The sequence below is a fragment of the Poecilia reticulata genome, linkage group LG15, assembly GCF_000633615.1.
Source record: "Poecilia reticulata strain Guanapo linkage group LG15, Guppy_female_1.0+MT, whole genome shotgun sequence".
NCBI lineage: Eukaryota > Metazoa > Chordata > Actinopteri > Cyprinodontiformes > Poeciliidae > Poecilia > Poecilia reticulata.
The window spans coordinates 27,877,103-27,894,079 of NC_024345.1; the positions used below are offsets into that span (position 1 = coordinate 27,877,103).

The window sequence follows — 16,977 nt, forward strand, 5'->3', positions numbered from 1 at the left end:
AAATTCCCTTCTCACCCTCCGCGGGTGGTCTGTTTCATCCTCTGAGCTCGGGTCCTCTATTTTTGATAAAAGTTACGTACAGCACCCTTAAGAAATAAAAAGCATGTCAAAGTGAACATATGTGATTGGGCTTGGCTTCACCCGCTGCCCTCTAAGCCCATTAAAGCTCCTTAAGTCCGACAGTTCTGCCTCTGAGTCAGAGCAAGATGAGCTTCGGAGACCGCCACACCGTGTCGTCCTACCGCAAGATCTTCGGAGATTCTCCCCGCTTCCCGACCTCTGCCTCCCGCATGGGCAGCGCGGCTCCTCGGCCCTTCCCGGGGCCCAGAGCCACGGCCGCGCCCCGCCACGGCGCATCCTCCGTGGGGACGTACAGACGCCTCGGTCGGTCCTCCGCTCCGTTCTCTCTGGTTCCGACCGGTTCTTTCGATTTGAGCCAAACCTCTGTGGTCAACAACGAATTCAAAGTGATCAGAACCAACGAGAAGGAGCAGTTGCAGGTATGTGGGGTTAAAATGAGCAAATATTGGAAATGATACCTGCTGGAGTTCGGTAAATATTATGAATTTAAGGCTCAAATCTTACTTATCTAATTTTTGAAAAAGCAAAAACAATATTTTTCATCACTGGTACTGGGAAATCTTTCTAAAATACCTTAAACTTAATTAATATGGAAGATCAAAAGGGCCAAATTACTGTTGATAAAGAAATAATTCACAAAAAACTGTAATCAATTTTGTAAATATGGAAACAAATACATTAAATTCATAATTAACGCAATTTACCACAAATAATTATTTGAAATTTGTACTGTTAATGACTTTATTTTTTTATCAACTATGTATTAAATTGTTTCAAGATTGGTCGAGAATAATACCACAGGACTGTGACATCATTAAATTTTAAAATAACTGCTCGTTTCCTAATTTAACTTTGAAATAATCAGTATTACTCAATCATTTAAATAATTACAATTAAATATATTTATTTAGATATTTTTTGTGTGTGTGTTTCCAATTTTGCTGAAATTAGGCAATATGCAAATATTTATATATTTACGTATTAAATTGAGGCACCTTTGGTTTTTGATTCAAACGCAAAACTATGAAATAATGAAAGAAAGAACACAGTACATTTTATAAATGATTAATGTACTTGTTTCCATATTTATAAAAAATTAATATTGTAATTTGGTACTTTTGGTCTTCCATATATTTCACCTTTTATATTGTTTTGAAGCCACAATTCCCGGATGTTTTGTCTCATTGAGTCAAACTTGAGCTCTTCTGTATATGAACAAATACTGCAGAAAATCTACAACAGAATGGCAGGAAAAGAAAACAATCAAAGCTTAGCCTAGTCAAAGTCCACACCTCAAGCTGTTGGAAATGCTGTGGTGGGACTAGGGCTGAAAAAATTTAGTGGAATAATCATTATTAATCTGAAATAATGTTAACTGGAGCATAGAGACTAAAAAAGGGAATTTGTTGAAAAAAACAACACAGCAAAAATTTTCCAAAAAAAAATTTAAATACAAATTTTGCATTTAAAATAAAAAATATTTGTTTGTAAATATCCTCTATCCAGAACTTCTCAAATTGGATAGTTTTATCTTCACCTGGCTCAAATACTGTGAAAAGTATTATTTTATCTGCAAATCCTTTTCTACAAACGATCTAGCGTATCTTACAGGAAATTCTATGGACCTAAATTGGTCACAAAACTATTCATAACGCTAACAACAAGATGCATATGTCAAAGTTGACAGATCCGTCTGCAGGTGGCTATTTGTGCACACTTTTCTCGATTTGTATACATTATTACTACTTGTGCAGTTTACACACACGTGAATATTGAGGTTCACATTCATGCATTGTGTTGTACACATTTGTGACTTATTTTGTACAATTACACATCTTTTTATGGATCTTATCTTACAAATCTTGTATGCGCTGTGAATCTTTTTGAGACTAATTTAGCTCCATAGATGCCATGCTATTGCATTTTAAGCAATAAAATATTAGTTTTCTAATTTATTTTTTTAACATTGTATGAAATAAGCATAAGTAGTTAAAAATCTGCACAATAAGCCAATTTTTTATATGATATCTCCATTAATTGTTATAATAATTGTAAAATAATCGTTTATTGAGCCTTAAGTGGGACATTAAGAGTGCATTTCTCAGTTAGATGACGTACAATACTCTCTGATAAAGTCGATCAATCATTACATTAGGAGTAAAGGAAATTGTCTCCATCCCATGACTGGCAGACAGAGAACCTAAAACAGATTTGTACCTTTGAAACTCACGCAACATGAAACCAATCTGTCCAAAAGTTTAGCTTACAGCGTCTAAGGATGTGCCCAGAGATAATACATTAGGCTCAGTAATCCCGTCTTATTCTGCTTCCTGGCAAAGCGAGTTAATTGGTTCCTGTAAGATCCTTTGTCTCCCCATCAGTTCCCGTCTCTGCAGGAAGGGCCGACCCAAACCTTTTTTGGGTCCTGGGCAGTTTCTCATTTGGGGCCCCCATGACATCAAGTCAACATAAAACACTTCATGCTATCATTAGCATTATTTGTAATTGACTTACATTATACCAGCTCTTTTATGACTACTGGTTTTAACTTGACAGGAGTAGCAAATTAACAAAATATATATTTTCATTGTGAAATGCAGAGTGGTGTTAAAGTGTTCTGTCTTATTTTAAGTATTTGAAAGTAATATCTGCTGATAAACAGCTGAATTAACAGCAAACGTTTGATATTTTTTTTTTTTATTTATTTGTTTTTATTATTATTGGAGCCTTGAAACAGAATTTTGCTCTTAAAGCCAAAGGTAACTCAAAGTACATAGAATTAAAAAACAAATTGCATTAAGAAAAATCAAATCAAACAGAATAATTTCAAACTACAAAAAAAAGTTACATTTTAAATGTGCAGCTGAACAATAATAATCTGCCGATGTCTATCGTATATTTTTCCATCAATGGCAGCAAATCTTTCCCCGATATAAAAATGTATTTTTTTTTATTGTTCATCATGTAACCTTGGGGCTCTTAGGGGCCCCCTGGTGGCGTGGAGACCCTAAGCAGCTGCTTAACTTGCAATCAAAATCACCCAAATCCAAACAGAACCACTTGTTTTGAATGTTCTGTAGTTTTTCTCACATAAAGAAGGTTAATTTGACTGTAAACAAGGCTTTCTGTCGCCGTTCAGGGTCTGAATGACCGCTTCGCCATGTTCATCGATAAAGTCCGGCATCTGGAGCAGCAGAACAAAGTCCTGGAGACGGAGCTGGTGAGCCTCCGGCAGAAACACGGCGAGCCTTCCCGCGTCGGGCTTCTCTACCAGCAGGAGATGAGAGACCTGCGCTCCCAGCTGGACGAGCTGAACCGGGACAAGAACCAGATCCTGATTGAGAGGAACAACATGGAGGACGAGCTGCAGGTGACACCAGATCAGGGGCTGTTTGGCACTTCTGCACTAAAAAACTGCATAACCAACACATTTTTGAAATATAGACATGAAAAGTGTAGATTTGTGCACATTTTGTTGTAATAGAATCAATGATACAGTTATCAGCAATATTTAAACAAATTTTCTCATTACTTTCAAAACTATGCAGTTTTTTTTTTGTTTAAATCAAACATTAAAATTGCATAGAAAAATGTTTCATCAATCCTCTTATGTAAATGTTTTATGTTTTTCTTGGTTTTAAAACCCCCGAAAATAAAATTAAATCAAATAAGGATTCATTGAGATGAAAATTTGGACCAATATCGATATCCGATATCAATATTGCAATTACTGATGATAACCAATACTTATCGATACTCTATGTATTCCTCTACCTTTTTGACACCTTCGCACATTTTTACATTTCACACTTTGAAAGTTAAAGCACATATAATGTGATTAATCTGATTAAATTTGTTGTACTGTCGTACCATCAACCCTAATCAACCCTCCGTGTGTTTCCATTTTCAGAAGCTGAGCGTAAAGTTCGATGAAGAGGCGAGGGCGCGGGACGAAGCCGAGCGGACCCTGCGGTCCTTCAGGAAGGACGTGGACGACGCGGCGCAGGTCCGCCTGGACCTGGAGCGGCGCATCGAGTCGCTGTCTGATGAAATTTCCTTCCTGAAGAAGGTGCATGAAGAGGAAATTGAGGAGCTGAGCAACATGATGGAGGCGCAGCAGGTCACCGTGGAGATGGAGCTCGCCAAACCAGACCTCACCTCGGCCCTGAAGGAGATCCGCAGCCAGTACGAGTCCATTGCCTCCAAAAACCTGCAGTCGGCCGAGGAATGGTACAAGAGCAAGTTCGCGAGCCTGAGCGAGCAGGCGAGCCGGAGCAACGAGGCGATGAGGGCCAGCAGGGAAGAGATCAACGAGTTCAGGAGGCAGCTGCAGTCCAAGACGGTGGAGATAGAGACCCTGAGGGGCGCCAACGAGTCTCTGGAGAGGCAGATGGGCGAGATGGAGGACACGCACAACGCCGAGGTCACAGCCATGCAGGCGAGTAGTTCAGGTTCTCGCTCTACGTCAGGACGTTTGGGATTTAGTTTCTATAAGTTACTTTTTGTTACTCAACAGAATCCCTTCATGTTTTATGGTGAAACTTAAAAACTTTTCAAAACTCAACCTCGCAGAATTCTTGGGCCTCAATTTTACAGGTTTACTATCGTCTAGTGTTTAAACAACTGGAAGGACAATCCATCAGACCATTGGTTCATCCATCCATCCATCCATCCATCCATCGGTTCGTCCATCCATCCATCCATTGATCCATTGGTTGATCCATCCATCCATCCATTGATCCATTGGTTGATCCATCCATCCTTCCATTGATCCATTGGTTGATCCATCCATCCATCCATCCAGTTTAACCAAAATAAAAAATACAATAACATTATATTTCTGTAAAATAACTCTTATTTTACAGAAGCAATTGAACAACCGTTCCTACTTTAATACATTTTTATTATCTTTGACTAGCAGGTAAACTTTCCCCAACAGTGATAATGCTAGAAGCACTGCTTAGTCATCTTGTGAGCTGAAAGCCGACTGAAAAGTTTGAAGACTTTTGTCAACATTAGCTTTGTCACAAGATAATTATTATCATCCTGAGAAATCAAACAAGCATAACATTCATAGTGAGGGCGGCGGTTCTTAGTTTGCATAATATTATGAAAACCAACTTGTTCAACCAAATATGTACTTTTAGAATAAAAAAGAAAATCAGTTTATAAACAGTCAAGTTTTTTCTTGACTGTTTCTGAAGTACGATCAACTGGACGTTTCAGCTGAGGCATCGTTCTGGCAGTAAACGTCTGATTCCAGTTCAGCATGGGGTTAAGACTCAATCCTTGGGTTTTTCTAGGCGCGTGAGACTGAGACGACTGAAGGGACTCTTCATGTCTATTGGATTAATCTCCGACCTGCTATATATGGAAAAGCCATCTGGCTTTTGCTGGCTTCTTACAGGGGTGAAAGGTTAAGCCTTGAAGACAAAAAGGAAATCCTCTATAAATTCTAGGAGGCTTCTTTAAAAGTATCACAAAGCTTCAACAGCTGTAGAGTCTTTCAAACACTATCCATAATGAACTTTGTAACTGACAGCCATCTTGGCAGGCAGTTGCTATGACAACAAACAAGCCACAAGCTTGGAAGTAGCTCTCACCTCGTTCCTATCTACACATATAAGCGATATAAGTACATTACAAAGATTACTCAATCGCAATTTTTGAGTACTGTACCCACCTCTGTAATACTATGATAAATACCCGTGATATTTACTGTTGTACTTACTGCTGAACTAGTAAAATTAACTTAGCTAACGTAGCTTTCATCTGCTAGCTAACTAGGGCTGTGTAATATTGATATTGCAATATATATCGATATTTTCTTTCCCAGAAAAAAAATCGATATTCATCCGCAAGTATTGTAACATCCAACTGTCACCTTGCTCACTCACTGCTTGCTTCACCAGGAGAGTGATTCGGTTATCAGGCTTAGAGTGATTCCTTCAGATGTTAAGTGTCAAGGTTAAAAAGGTATCAAACTATTCAGAGCAGGTACTTGGTGCACTTTATTTACTTTACAAATGCATGTAAGCTACAGTTTGTACTGTTTCAATTAAAAGAAACATGTTTTCTCACCACTTCTTTGATTCATTTTGTCCAGCTGTCGACTTTAAGTCCGTGTCCATGTCCAACCAGAGCCAGGTATTGTGTAGTTGGTGCTTTTAATCAGTTTTCAGTTAAATTAATTCAATCCAACTCTATAACAGTCACAAAATGTCACCAAAATCATTCTGTCAATCTAAAATCTTTCAGAAAATCGCAAAAGTGTATCAAATTGTATCATTTGCTGAATATCGCAATATATACTGCTCAAAAAAATAAAGGGAACACTTCAATGTTCACTTAAATATTAGTGTTCCCTTTATTTTTTTGAGCAGTGTATATCGTATCGTGGGCAGAATATCGTGTATCGTATCGTGAGATTATTGTATCACTACAGCCCTATAGCTAACATGGACATGTAGTGTATGTGTATGCTACTACATGCACTTACTCTGCCAGTAACCAGAACCTTGTTATTCACACAGTATGTACATCCTTTACAAATTTGTTTAAACATTATAGTATGCGTCCATGGATTTCAGATCGTGAAACACACTTCCTGTTCACTAGGAAGTTAACTACATCGTAGTATTTTTGAGGTAGCTTGTCCACATCATCTGACATAGTCAATCCTGACAGCAGCCATTTTGTTCATGCATCTTTCTCTTGGACATCGGTTAAACGTTTCAAAGCCTTGGGTCTGTGTGTTTGAGTACTAAGATGGTGCGGATCACTTCCGGTTCAGACTTGTGGGAACTATGTATAGAATGATACAGAAAAGAACTAATGTGAAGAAGATTGAACTACTTTCTCCTTTGCGACAGGACACCATTAGCCACCTGGACACTGAGCTGAGGAACCTGAAGAGTGAGATGGCTCAGCACCTGAGGGAATACCAAGACCTGCTCAATGTCAAGATGGCTCTGGATATTGAGATCGCCGCCTACAGGTGCCAATCTGAAGAAAATGCTAAGAATCTCTAAAAAGTTAATTGTGCTAACCCTAAGCTACTAATCATAGACATTAGTTCTGCTAAAGAACCACACCAACATGGTATGTAGCAGGAGCTAATGCGCTAACTTCAATTCAAAGTATATCGTCTCTTCAAAGACAACAACCCTCAAGCACCAATTTAATTCTGACATTATAATTTACATGTTCTACAGTACCACTAGATATTGTATCTATGTTTATGTCTTGTTCTCTACTTTTATTTTGAAAACACGAGGAGAGGAAATGAAAATGCTGCGTAAACAGTCTTCACCCACTTCAAAATAAGAGCATGAATATAAGCAACCAATAACCAAAACTTTACACAGATATTGCAGTTTATTCAACTGAAAGTTTACAAAAAACAGGTGAAATCAGAGCTTTAAATTTGTCTGCTAAATGTTTTCAAAGTGGAAGATTTAGCTATGCTACTAGCGGATTAGCTAAATGCCTGGTTTAGCCATTCTGTGACATTTCAATGTTTATTTAGATGGAAGAGAACCACATTTTCAGAATTTTTGTTCTTTGAAAATATGCTGAGGTGGTAACAAGTGGAGTAGAAGTGATAATTTGGGCATTTTCTCCAGTTACATGAGCAACAGAGAGTCAAATTGAGCAAGCTGAACCCTTGGTAATTAGTTTTACAAACTTAAATCAATGTTTTCTGCATTTGTTTTTTAGAAAATTTGAAGTTTTAATGTGCGTCTCTCTCCAAGTTTGGTTTTTGTTTTTCTTCTGTTAGAAAACTACTGGAGGGAGAGGAGACCCACTTCAACTCTGGGATGTCGTTCGGCACGGCTAGCTACAGCTACCAAGCTCGAAGCTCGACCGAATCGTACAAAACCAGCCAGAAGGAGAAAGGAGGAGCCATGAAGGAAAGCTTCAAGGACATCAGCGAGGACAAGGAAGAGGCAGACATCAACTCCAACAACTGAACACAAGCAGGGGAGAAATTACACCCAATCATGAGCATCAAAGCTGTAACTTAGGGTTAAACTATTACGCAACTTTAAAACAAGAACTGGATGCACAAGTTAGAATTTATAAAATGTTTTTTAGCTGGTTTAGTCTCGACAACTCAATTTTTGTAGTTCTTTTTTATAGTTCTGGCTGGATAAATTGACCATTCATCTTGGTATAATTAGCATTTTGGGATCAAGGTATTTTCCTGTTTTAAACCCATGAATTGTACCTGAAGTGATATAATAATACCCTTTAAATAAGAATGTAACTAAGTATCTAATGTGTGTGAATGCATTCAATTGTAAAAATCTATTGCAATTGGTCCAATATGCAGAGGCGCCCCCAAGAGGAGAGCAGGAGGGGCCATGACCCTCTAGGAAAAAAAAATATATATATATATATATATATACATACACATGTACATATATATGAGATTTTTTTAGGACTGTCGACTAAACAAATAAAATTAATAAATAAAATAATCCAAACTGTACCAAACCTGCAAAGTTGGGTAATTTTTTGTTTTCCTTCCGATTCCTGTTTTGTTGATGAGGCGTATTAAATACATCTCAATTCAAAGGTCCACCTTGTGCAACCTGTTGCTGATTGCTTAACTAATTTATAAATCATAGATTGTCTACTATATACAGTTGTACCTGGAAACAGATCAATCTGAAATTTTGACTCTATTTTTTTTCTGGCAATGTTGTTGGGCAGAATAATTTCAACAGATTTTTCAGGTGTACCTTTAAAAGTCCAGTATGTTTAGAAACTTTTCTAGAGACAAAAAATAAATAAACAATTGACCAAAACTAAGCATTTCAGAAGCTTGCAAAAACAAAGCAACTTTGATTGAGCTTTGAAACATGAAACACCTCCATCTAGTGGACAAACATAAAACTGCATTTTAAAACTGAACTTTAATATCTGTCCTTACAAAAAAGTTGGTTTTTGATGTAGCTTCACCACTTTAGACTACTTTAAGAAACTCAGACGATAATTCAAAATCTACTTTAAAATAAAATATCATCCTCTGCTATATTTATTTAATAGACAAAATGGCTGTTAAATGTACAAAAAAAGGCACAAAATTTCCCAGGAGTATATATTTATTAGTCAAATCTAAACCCGTATTTAATCATTAAAAAAAAAAAAAAGAATAACGCACCATGTTTCACTTCTGAATTTATTTAAAAGATATAAGGTGGGTTTATTTAAACTCATTTTAAATAAACATTGTTTGTTTGAAGCAAATTGTTTTATTATCAAAGCAGTCAATCAATAAATAAAAAGTAGATCACAGATTCGCCCAAAAACCACCAACACAGAGAAAATGAATAAACTAGACAGATGTTGCTTCTTTTCTAGTTTTATCAACAGCAGCATTTAAACTTGGTTGACTAAAAGCCTCCAAGAGAGAAACTGGTAACAGAAAAGTTAGTCTTGTTTTATTTACTGAACAAATCATGACAGTTATCAGGTGTTTTTCACATTTTTAAAGGCTGTCCTAAACATTTCGGGGTCAGACAGAAATTTACTTCCACACATCATCAACTTAAATGCAAATACATAAAAAAAGCTTCTCTCTTATTCATACCAAGTCAAAATCAAACATACAGCTTCAAAAATATACATACCCACTTAACTATTGGTTAAATATTGGTAAAGGCACAGATGGATGCGTGCGTTCGACTTGCCTGCTTTATTTGACCCAGAACCGGTTTGGAGGTCCGATCTGTTAGAACATTGTGTCCAAGATTCAACCAAAGTCCAAGAAAAAAGGAGAAATACTCAAGCTTGACGCTGCAGGGCGTTAATCATCCTCAGTGGATTTAGAAAAGCGGTGAATCTGAGCCGTTGACCCGATGAAACTGAAGATTCGGGTCGAGTTTCCTGATCAAGACTGAGAGGGGAGAACCAAACCGAAGTGAAGCACCAGCAGACCGTCCTGCAGAGGAAATGCAACAACAAGTCTTAACTTGAAGCTGCAGTTTGTAACTTTTATAAAAAATTTAATCTGTCACCAGTTTGTAATGAGACAAAAAAAAAAATCAATCTTTTACAATTCCTACCTGAGCTTCTATTGCCGTCTGAAGAAATGCACCAAAAACAACCAATCATAGCCAGGAGGAGGGGCTTAGCACTGTCAATCAACCTTGATTACACGCTGATAAATATGTTAACGACGGAGAGACGACTTACCGTTACAGAAAAAACGTCTTTCTGCTGTCATCAGTGGCTATGCTAACCAGCCTTAGCAACTTGGAATAGGAAAAGGGGGTGAGCAGCGCCACATGGCGGGTTATTGACAGCACTCAGACCCCTCCTCCTGGAATCTGATTGGTTGTTTCTAACCAATCAGAACTGGGAGCTCGAACTTTTCAGAGATTATCCGTCTCATAAGATACAGTCACGACATGGTGACTGTAAAAAACATGTCTGATAAAAGTTGCATACAGCAGCATGTTCCTATGTTACTACTCTGTGTGTGTGTGTGTGTGTGTGTGTGTGTGTGTGTGTGTGTGTGTGTGTGTGTGGTTACCTGCAGTGCTTCTTTACCCACAAACTTCTTAATGTCTTTCAGTGACTGGTGATGATCTAGGAGTTGATCTCCACAAACCAGATCCACCTGCAGGGAAAGCGGAAACAATTATTCATAAATGTTTATAATCTGAGCATTTCGACTTAAAAATACAACACATATGATTTAAATTGATTTTTTTTCTAACTTTCATTTAAAAACAAGAAATTATAAATGATAGGAAATATTTTCAAAAAGTAGCTTTTGTCATCCTTTAAAGAAGAATTGTAATTTGACCCAGGCTGCAAAAACGTTTAATTACGAGAATACAGTCATAATATTAGCAGAATAAAGACGCAATTTTACTAAAATAATGTTTTAAAGTTACAAGAAAAGAGCTTATAAAGTTATAAGGTTATCTGAGCAGCTCAGTTTGTGTTGTTCTTTTAAAATACAGTTAAAGTCTTGCTCCTGATGATAATTTGATGCTGAAGTATTAAAAGATGAATTATTTCTTCATCTGCAAAACGGAAACCAAAGTAAAACTTGAAGAGATGCTGAACATCCGTCTTTCATGTCAGTTTTCATAAAATCGTTACTTTGTGCTCCTAATATCACAGCTGCTTTCTGGTAATATTAGAACTTTATTCTCATATTATTTCCAGTTTGTTGTTGTAAGACTGTATCCTTGTAATATCATGACTTTATTCTTGTATTCGTAGTATACAATATATGTATATAATACATATACCGCTCTGTAATAATGAGTGAAAAGCAGATTGTGCACCTAATTTCTGGAATGAATCAATTTTCAGGCAATATGTACTTAAAGTTTTATCAGTTTATTTTGTGGTACTATTATGATCACAATAAAAATTACAATAAGAACCATTTATCGTTTCTTTTTTAAGTAAACCTATGATTCTGACTGCATGACACAGCAATCATAGTCCTACAAACACGCTTTTCTAGGACAACAGTCACATACAGAAGTTTGATTTTTATCACCAAACTGCTTAATTCTCCCTCCGGAAATGATCTGTATCCAAACTAGCATGGGGGAAACCTAAACTGACCTGACACTTGGGGCTGAGCTCCATCTTCCTCCGGATGAACAGCTCCACGTGTCGGATGGTGGCTTCGCCCGACACGCAGATGTACGGCCTTTCTAGAGGCTGAAACAACGGCAGAGAGGATCTGCTTTAACTTAAAGATATCCAAGGTAAAGATGTCAACTTTAACAGTGAAAAATGGATCTGAATGACTAAAATATAAATTTTCTCAATATTAAAGTAACTTTTCATGTTTGTGAAATGTCTCTGCTAATCTTAAACAAGCCTTTTTTTGCATTTGAATCAAATACTACTGTAATCTTTAGAAGAACCACTAGGAGGAGCCAAAGGCTTGTGTGCATCAACACTTCCCCTCATTTTTACAAGTTTTCCATAAAAAGAAACAAAAAAACCTAAATTAATCTTAACAGGGTGTTGACAATGTCATCAAATAAAGGAAATCCCATTTTTTAAATAGTTTGTCAAACAGGAAATGCTCAGAAGGACAGAAAAACTTGAACAAAAATCAAGAAAAACTCTTGAATGATACAGAAAAGTTCAACATCAGAGGATACAAAGAGTTATAACGTCATATTAGGATAATTGTGGATAGAAAAAGAAAGGAAGAGTTAAGTTTCCACCAAAAAAATTTCTGAAAAAAAAAAAAAAACATGGAAATTTTTGAGAATGAAAAGTTGAAAATGTACAACTTTTATAACTCAGAAGCTTCCATGTTTTTTCTAGAATTTTTTTTAGATTAATCTCAAAATGTCTACGTTTTTTCTAGCAAATTTTAAACTTTTCAAACTGAAATTTTGAGCTTATTTTGGTGGAAAATCTCTCCTTTTTTTCTCCTCCCATGTATAACAGAGAGTTAAGAAGCTGAGGGTGAGATAAAATTAACCCTTTGTTATAAACATTTGTTATAAAGATCTTAAACCTTTACCTTAAAGTCAGAGATCCCATTTTCAGCCCTGAAAACAAAACAGTCAAGAGAAATGTGACTTTGATGCCGTCCATTAACCAGAGAACACACAACTAACTATAACATACATTTATTCATGAAACTTTACTGAATAAAAATTTGCTTTTAAATGCAGAAACCCATCTACAAAAACTAAGATACCCCAGCTTCTTCTCCCAGTCTTAAAACATTATTGTTATGTTTACTGGTCTCTTTAGGTTGTCTTTAGGTGTGCCAAAATACAAAGAAAAACTATGCAATATGGAGTATCATTGCTCCAAAGTAGCAGACTTAAAATGCTTAAAATAATTTTAATGCCACATAAAAACGGAAACATACCCGACAAACTCCAGGAGCAGATAAATGTTCAGCTCAGGGGGGATGGTGAACACGGCTCTGGGAAAGTTATCTTTCCTTTTCTTCAGCACAATGGGACCTTGAGGTGAAACAGGCACTGCGAAGATCAAACCACAGTCAGTGATGAAGTGACATACTTCATCCATGTAAAAAGTGTTTATAAATCCAGAGAGGCTGGACGTCATCACCTGGTTTTGGCACAGCGAGCCCCCTCTCTTTGTAGAAATTACAAATTTTTTCTCTTTCAACTGTAAAAAAAAACAACACAAAATGCTCACAAAAAGCTCAAAGCACCACATCAGAAGCTCAGACATTTGGTTTTAGTGTGTTCTCAAACATTCTTACGTTCTTCCAGGAAAGGAACCATTTTATATACAATGTCCTGAAGCTGTCTGTCTGGCCTGCAAAAACGTAAAGTAATTAACTCCCAGTCGGCTGCATACCAAACAGAAACACGGGGAAAGTAATTAGTCAGCAGCTGCTGCTGGAGGAAAAAAACTCACCTGATGTTGTAAAGAGGCTGCGTCTCGTGCACAACAATGCTGCATGTCGGGCATCTGTTGCTGGAGAAGAAGTGCTTCACGATGCAGCTTTTGCAAACTTGAAGAAAAAGCAAAAGAAAACTAGGTGTAAGACAGTTTTTATTTTACCGTTTGAGTGAGAGCCTTGAACTTATTCTAGATTTATCTGAACATGAGCAGATAGAGAAATGAGTGAGCCTTACATTGAATATGCAAGCATTTGCTTGAGGAAAAGATATTTTTATGTGGCTTAGAAGATATTGGAAGTTCATACACTCCAAATTTTTTGCCAACACGTCTACTTTCAAGCAGCCATCATTTAAGTGCGATATTAATGTATTGTACTGCTTGATGAGTTTAAATACAGAAAGAATTTCACTGAAAAACTGTTGCACGACTGAAAAATCGTTTGAACATTGTGTAAAAATCACACAATCAATGCCCAGCGTAAAGCTAAATGAACGAGTTTGACAAGTTTTAAAATTTCTTCTGTATTGAGATGTGGCTAATTCATAAGTATTATGGCTAATTAAATATTATGCCTATGGATAATTTGCCCACCAAGCCCCAACAATCTGTAATGAGGTTCAGTTGAAAATAAAAGCGCTCAAATCGTCTTTTATTGAACTGTCACAAATCAAACTCAGTGGATAGTAATCTAGTCCAGGTTTTAAGGGTCTATGCATTATAGTTTTTAAATTAGAGCTGATTAAACTCGCTTAAGGTAGTTAAAAATTAGGAGCAATTGTAATTTGACCATTTTCCCGAAGCTAACTTCGGTTTTCTATTATTTCTATGCACCAATTTCTGTTTTTTTAATGGTTTTACTTATTTTCCAACAAGCACATTTGTAGGTTGTCATTAGTTTTAATGTGAAATAATCGAGGCTGACCCTCCCTCCGTAGTTTTGAGACTCACATGTGTGCAGGCACTCTGTGATTGTGGTTGCATCGATGAAGAAGCCGCAGCAAACAGCACAGCGGATGTATGGATAAAACTGAGTGAGAGCAAGCTTGGTCTGTGGAAAACAAAAACGTGAATTTCTTTAAAATCTCACTAAGCAACTGCAGAAAACTGTTAAACATAAATTATATCAGATTTACAGAAAACATTGGCATTTTACGCACTTCGTCGTCAGTGTCGCTGCCTGAAATATTGGTGGTTCCATCATGACTCCTTCGACCAACTGACATCCTCAACGGCTGTGAACCGCACTACAATACTTTCTCTGGTCTCTTTTACTTGTCAGTAAATTAATAAATAAGTTTGCTCTTTTATGCCGCTTCTGTTAAAATGCGGAACGCTTCTATTCTTAAACTTTTCGTCATGTAAACAACACAGCACTAGTCGGCTAGCGTTAGCCTCCGCACCGTGAACCGCAGAACAAAACAATAACACGCGCCTAACTAGAAGCTAATATTAACAATTTCTTAGCGCAGACAAAAGCGTCAGTAGATTTATATTTACACAAACTGATATTTTAACGCGCTACAAAATAAAAATGACACAATTTAAATACTTTTCTGCTACACTATCTTTCGTCCAACTGAATTTCCCTCGCGCTTAGTTTGCAGCATGGATAACGTCACCGCTTCCGGTCTGGATTTTTCAGAATAAAAGTGTTATCAGGAGTGACACGGCTCCCTAACAGCTGTATTATATAAATAGCTTCATCTGGCAAATATAAATGAACAGCAAATTTCAGTTTAATGGTCATTTGCAATAAATTAATTACTCATATTTTTTGGTCTCACTTCCTTTAATTCTTTTTGCATGTTGAAGCTCTACTTTGATTCTATAAAACAGTGAAATATATAAAAAAAAAATTTTACCATTTTTTAATTTCAGTTTTATGTATGCATCTAATAAATGTCTACAGATCAGTCAGAGGCAGTGTAATGCATAACATTTTAATTTATCACAATAAAATTATTCACAGAGAAAAATCAACACAAATATATGTTTTAAAATGACATTTCAAAGAACGACTATACTGTATTTGGTTGCTTTTTTGTAGTCATTTTTTCTTACAAAAGTCAGCTTTGTATTTACAGAGTACTATACAACATTGAATATACTGATAATTATGTTTAAGGTGTGCATCCCACCAACAAGACATCAACTTAAAAGAATCTGTTTACCTTTTAATGGTTGAAAACAATTTTTTAGTTCAGCAATAGCAATTATTATTTTGCTGAGAATAAATTGGTTCTGTTCCATTTTTTTTTGAGGTACCACAAATCCAAGATTCGAGAAATACATTAAAAATGTTTATCATCACTGACACAATCCAGGTTTTGCTTATAATACAAACAATTTAGCTACCACTTTAAAAAGTCACATGAGGACGAGCTTAAACCCATCATGAACGTGATACAAATTTATTCATTTTGAGCTTCTTCCCAGAGTAGCTTTCTTAACAGAGCTCATATTCTTTGTTATTTTGATATAATTAGCTGGTTAGTTTGTAACTGCTATGTTTTGTAAATTAAAAAATCCAGTGTGGATTTTCTTCTTATTAAAGAGAACCTGTGGAAACCTTCATTTCAGTTTTGAGAGAACATGGACCAAAACAGAGTTCTGATTCTTCGTGTGTTGATGTATAGTGGGCTTAATTCCCCCACCCCTTTTCCCCCCCAAAGAACAGTCTTCATTTGATTAAAGTTTTGCTAATAAAAAAAGAGAATAGAAAAGAAAATACACAATTTTTACAAGATTGAATGTCTATGGAGAGCATTTGACATGAAAACATTTCTCTGAGGCAGAACTGGAGGCAAAAATGATCAATTTCACTACAAAACATCATCTGGGAACATTCACAACTTGATAGCACAATTTCTCACTGATCCAAACCCTTTTAAAGTCAGAGGAAGTCACCTATATGCACAAGAAGACTGGATGTTGCTTGAAAATGGATCCTATATAAGTTTCACTGCCATTTTGTGAGTGGCATTTTTTTCATGTATGAAAGAGAGTAGTTCCAAAAAATTTCAAGTTAACAGCTGAAAGTTTTTCTGTTTTGCCTTTGGTGGTCTAAGAAAAAAACAAACAAAATATGCATATTTCCTAAGGTACAGTATCTCTTATTGTTTCACATCTTCATAATTTTAACTGCGTTCAGATACTTATTTACTTACAATAGCATGGAAAAAAAATCTAAATGAACCTTTTTATATATATATACACCTTTCAGTGTTTAGATATCTTTTTTGGGGGGGGTCACAAAAAATTACTTTGTAACCCAAAGTAAAAAAATTACTTTGTAACCCAAAGTAATTTTTATGGCTTTTATTGTGAAAATCCATTTTCTAGTAACACGTTAGTTTAAAAGCCACTCACAATATGGCGGGCGCGTTAATGACTCCTTACCATGGAATATCAATTTAGTCGAGAAGGTCCTCGCTGCAGCATGCAGAAAGGGGCGGGGACGGACCACTGTCAGCCTCATACCTTATATGGAAATGGGACCATTGCACTCCG

The 16,977-nt window shown here is 36.4% G+C and overlaps 2 protein-coding genes across 2 annotated transcripts; one reads left to right on the forward strand and one right to left on the reverse strand.

Annotated features, from left to right (window-relative positions):
* Positions 1 to 183: 183 nt before the first annotated feature.
* On the forward strand, positions 184 to 8,356 carry LOC103477315 (alpha-internexin-like). Its single transcript, XM_008430365.2, has 5 exons — positions 184 to 500; positions 3,221 to 3,451; positions 3,992 to 4,519; positions 6,954 to 7,078; positions 7,862 to 8,356. Exons 1-5 carry the CDS (start codon positions 207 to 209, stop codon positions 8,052 to 8,054), a joined length of 1,371 nt encoding a protein of 456 aa, XP_008428587.1. The 5' UTR covers positions 184 to 206; the 3' UTR covers positions 8,055 to 8,356.
* A 1,152-nt stretch (positions 8,357 to 9,508) lies between these two features.
* Positions 9,509 to 15,117, reverse strand: pcgf6 (polycomb group ring finger 6). The gene is made up of 10 exons (XM_008430367.2): positions 14,625 to 15,117; positions 14,416 to 14,515; positions 13,480 to 13,576; positions 13,322 to 13,377; positions 13,165 to 13,224; positions 12,959 to 13,073; positions 12,602 to 12,629; positions 11,680 to 11,778; positions 10,625 to 10,711; positions 9,509 to 10,030 (listed from the first exon to the last, which is right to left on the reverse strand). The coding sequence occupies exons 1-10, from the start codon at positions 14,688 to 14,690 to the stop codon at positions 9,980 to 9,982; spliced, it is 759 nt and encodes a 252-aa protein (XP_008428589.1). The 5' UTR covers positions 14,691 to 15,117; the 3' UTR covers positions 9,509 to 9,979.
* Positions 15,118 to 16,977: the final 1,860 nt, after the last annotated feature.